Source organism: Primulina tabacum, chromosome 12 (genome assembly GCF_025594145.1).
Source record: "Primulina tabacum isolate GXHZ01 chromosome 12, ASM2559414v2, whole genome shotgun sequence".
In the NCBI taxonomy this organism is placed as follows: domain Eukaryota; kingdom Viridiplantae; phylum Streptophyta; class Magnoliopsida; order Lamiales; family Gesneriaceae; genus Primulina; species Primulina tabacum.
The window spans coordinates 21,655,470-21,658,923 of NC_134561.1; the positions used below are offsets into that span (position 1 = coordinate 21,655,470).

Below are 3,454 nucleotides of genomic sequence, written 5' to 3' on the forward strand. Positions count from 1 at the left end.
AAAAAATAAAATCTTAAACTCACAAAATATATTAAACTACATACTTTGTAAAATTTTCTCCACTCAATTGTGCATCTTCTTCACAAATTGAGAGACTTATTTACAGAATGTATTTGAAAATAATCCAAAAATAATTATATCATTATATACATCATCACACACTAATTTTCAATATTTTCAACTCTTATTTTCAACAAATATAATCAATATTTTCAACTAGATTTTTTATCGCCTTCAAAAAATACTCATTTATTATATTTTTTTTATAACAATGAAATCTACAAACTCTATCTTTTTGTGTTATATTTTTAAAAACAAATTAAACTAATTTTATAGAATAATTTATGACATGATTTGAAAAGTATCCAAGCGACAATCGTGAGTCGACAATAATACATGAATCCACTAAATTAAAGTCACATTTTTAAGTACAGTGGTAGATTTCTTGAGCAGCTATGTAGATCGCCCTCCTTCGTGATTGAATCCCCAATCTTTTCTTTTGACTTTTGATCATTTTTTCATTAATATAATATTACATTATTTTTTATGCTTTCTAAGAAAGGAATATTTGTGTATTTAATTACCCAAGTGGCATTTTAATTTATGTAAACACGCACTAAATCCACTTTGGTAAGAAAAAAGTTTATGATATCTACTAGATTAATCTTATTAGTCAAATTAAATAATACTTTGCATGAGACAATTTTCCCTTATATATTATTTCTTTAATATTGACCAAATGTAATTATAAAACTCTTATTAATGCTTATTTTCAGCATTGCCATGCACAATCAAATACAAATAACTTTTTTTCTATATAAGGAAGAGGTGGGTAGAACATGTAGGTGCATATCAATTGAATAAAGACATCCTCACCTCATATTCTCCCTAAAAAAATATGTCTAGCTTTCAAGAATCCACTTTAAAATCTTGCAAGGTTAAACTATTCGGGTTCGAGCTTGAAACGGGGCGTGGCCCTGAGACGATCTCGTCTGTGATATCATCTTCGGCGACGGAGAAAACCTCGACCGGAGTAGCGCATGAGCCGGAGGACAAGAAGTTGGAGTGCCCATATTGTTTCAAGGTTTTTGGAAACTCCCAAGCATTAGGGGGGCATCAAAATGCTCATAAGAAGGAGAGAATGAGGAAAAAGAGGCTTCAACTTCAAGCAAGAAAGGCCAGCATCAATTATTATATTCAACCCTTTTATAATAATCATAAAATCAGTCCTAATTGCAAGTATAATTCGAGTTATCATGGATCTAACTCGACATGGCTTTATGATCCCTCATGTCACGTTTTTCCCCAATCTGCACCTTATGAAAAACTGCAAATAAGTTTTCGCCCTACTGATTCTGATGATATTAATATTATTGATTATGAAAGTTGGAGGCGGCACAACTCGCCTCGACTAGTAGACCGGTCCAGCTCGTCTCAACAAAATACTCGTACTTTCGGTCCGAAATCTGCGAACGAATCGACGAAGATGAAGATGAAGATTTGGCCTTCGTCTTGGCTTAGTTCAAAGAAAATTAGTGATGGAGAATCTTTAGATCTTCAATTAGGGTTGAGTTTATATTCCACAGTTTGAAATGATTTCGAAGAAACTTTAACATTTATAGTGTTTATTTACTTACTTGTTTCTATAGGTAATTCAATGAATATCTTATTCTTTTGTATTATTTTTATTAGGGTAACATACAAGATAAATATTCTAATACATTTGAATATTATGGTTATATATTTATTATTGTTTGGCAAAGATGGATGTTTTAAAATTTATATTTACGACCAGATAAAATTATAAATTTTGTCATATATGTTTATTTATTTGTTATTTTTGTCAATTATATGTTATCTAATTTCAGTTTTAGTAATCTATATATCTTCTTTTTCTTTTTTATTCTTTTCGGCATGACATCGATTTAACATTGATGTGTACAAAATCATATAAGCACTCTCGTAAAATGATTAAAATTACAAAACAAATTACTAAAATTGTCAAAACTTAAAGAGATAATACTAAAACATAATTTGACAAGATAGAGATTTAAATTTTCAATTAATTAATTAATTGTATAACCATTCAATAAGTAGATTAATTTGTTAAAATATTAAATTTTACTCTGTCGAGAACACTTGTTTCAAATCTGTGTTTCGATTTTAGTATCCCAATATTTGAAAATTTCTTCTTCGTCTTTTTAAATACATTGTATTTTAGCTAATTAATTTTTGGAAAAAGTTGAATTTTCCACATATATGACAAAGTACAATTTGTATTGAATGCTTAATTTAATTTGTCAAAAAATGAAAATATGGTGGACCACAGATGGAGCTAGCTAGTCGATCACGACACAAGATTGCTATCATAGGCAATCGACATTGCAACTTTTATATAATCTTTATTAGTTAACAAACTAAAAAACGAGAGAGTTAAAATTCATGTTTAACAAGATTAAAACATGTGCAAATTATTATGGAAAATTAAAGTTTTTGTCATATATATATATATATATATTTTTTTTTTTTTTCTGTTATTTGGTCTTCTACTTAATCAAATTTCATTTTTTGACAATTACTTACTCAAAACATATCAAAAAAATATCTTTTTCAATTATCTTCATATCTTCAATATCTAAAATCAATATTTTCTAAATTTTTTGACAAATTAAATGAAAAAAGCCAACAAAAATATTATCTAACAGTATCTTCCAACTCGGTTATATGAGAAGATATTCTTGACGAATCATACACAAGAAACAAGGTCATCACAATATTATAAAGTTGTTGCAGTCTTCTCTCTGATGAAATCAAATATTTTTGTAAGGCACTAACAAATGATTTAATGCATTGTACTATGATTCAAGAAGTTTAAGAGTTGCTTTTGCATCATATAATAAAGTTCGAATATTTCAAGGATTTGAACTGTTAGAGTCAAGAGAAACTATAAATTGAAAGTATCTTCATTCATTTGATGCATCTTGAACAACGCACAAGCTCTCAATTTCCTAAAGATTTACGAGTACACTAAGTTGAATAAATCTTAAATATTTCACAAGCCCTCGAGTTCAAGCTTATTATTGATCATCAATGATCAATTGAATTCACGTATTAATTTTGTGAGACAGATCTATCAACAACAAAAAAAATGATCAATTGAATTCTCTCACAACTTCTCAAATCGTTGTTCAATCATTGTCGAGAGTTGCTGATTTGATTGAATCTTAGGACTCATTCATATTTACGGTTGTTGTATTGTTTTATAAGTTAAACTAGATATTTCAATTTAAGCAAGAGATAAGTCTTAAATTGAAGTGAGTTTGTACAACTGTAAAACCAAAATCTTCTAGTGAATTCATTCCTGATTGAAAGAACGGGAGACATAGAATGATTTAAACTTCAAACTTTCATAAAAATATATTGTGTTTCTTTTATTATCATATTTATTGTTATC

At 28.1% G+C, this 3,454-nt stretch overlaps 1 protein-coding gene across 1 annotated transcript; it reads left to right on the forward strand.

Annotated features, from left to right (window-relative positions):
* Positions 1-898: 898 nt before the first annotated feature.
* Positions 899-1,591, forward strand: LOC142520255 (uncharacterized). Its single transcript, XM_075623261.1, has one exon. It carries the CDS (start codon positions 899-901, stop codon positions 1,589-1,591), a length of 693 nt encoding a protein of 230 aa, XP_075479376.1.
* Positions 1,592-3,454: the final 1,863 nt, after the last annotated feature.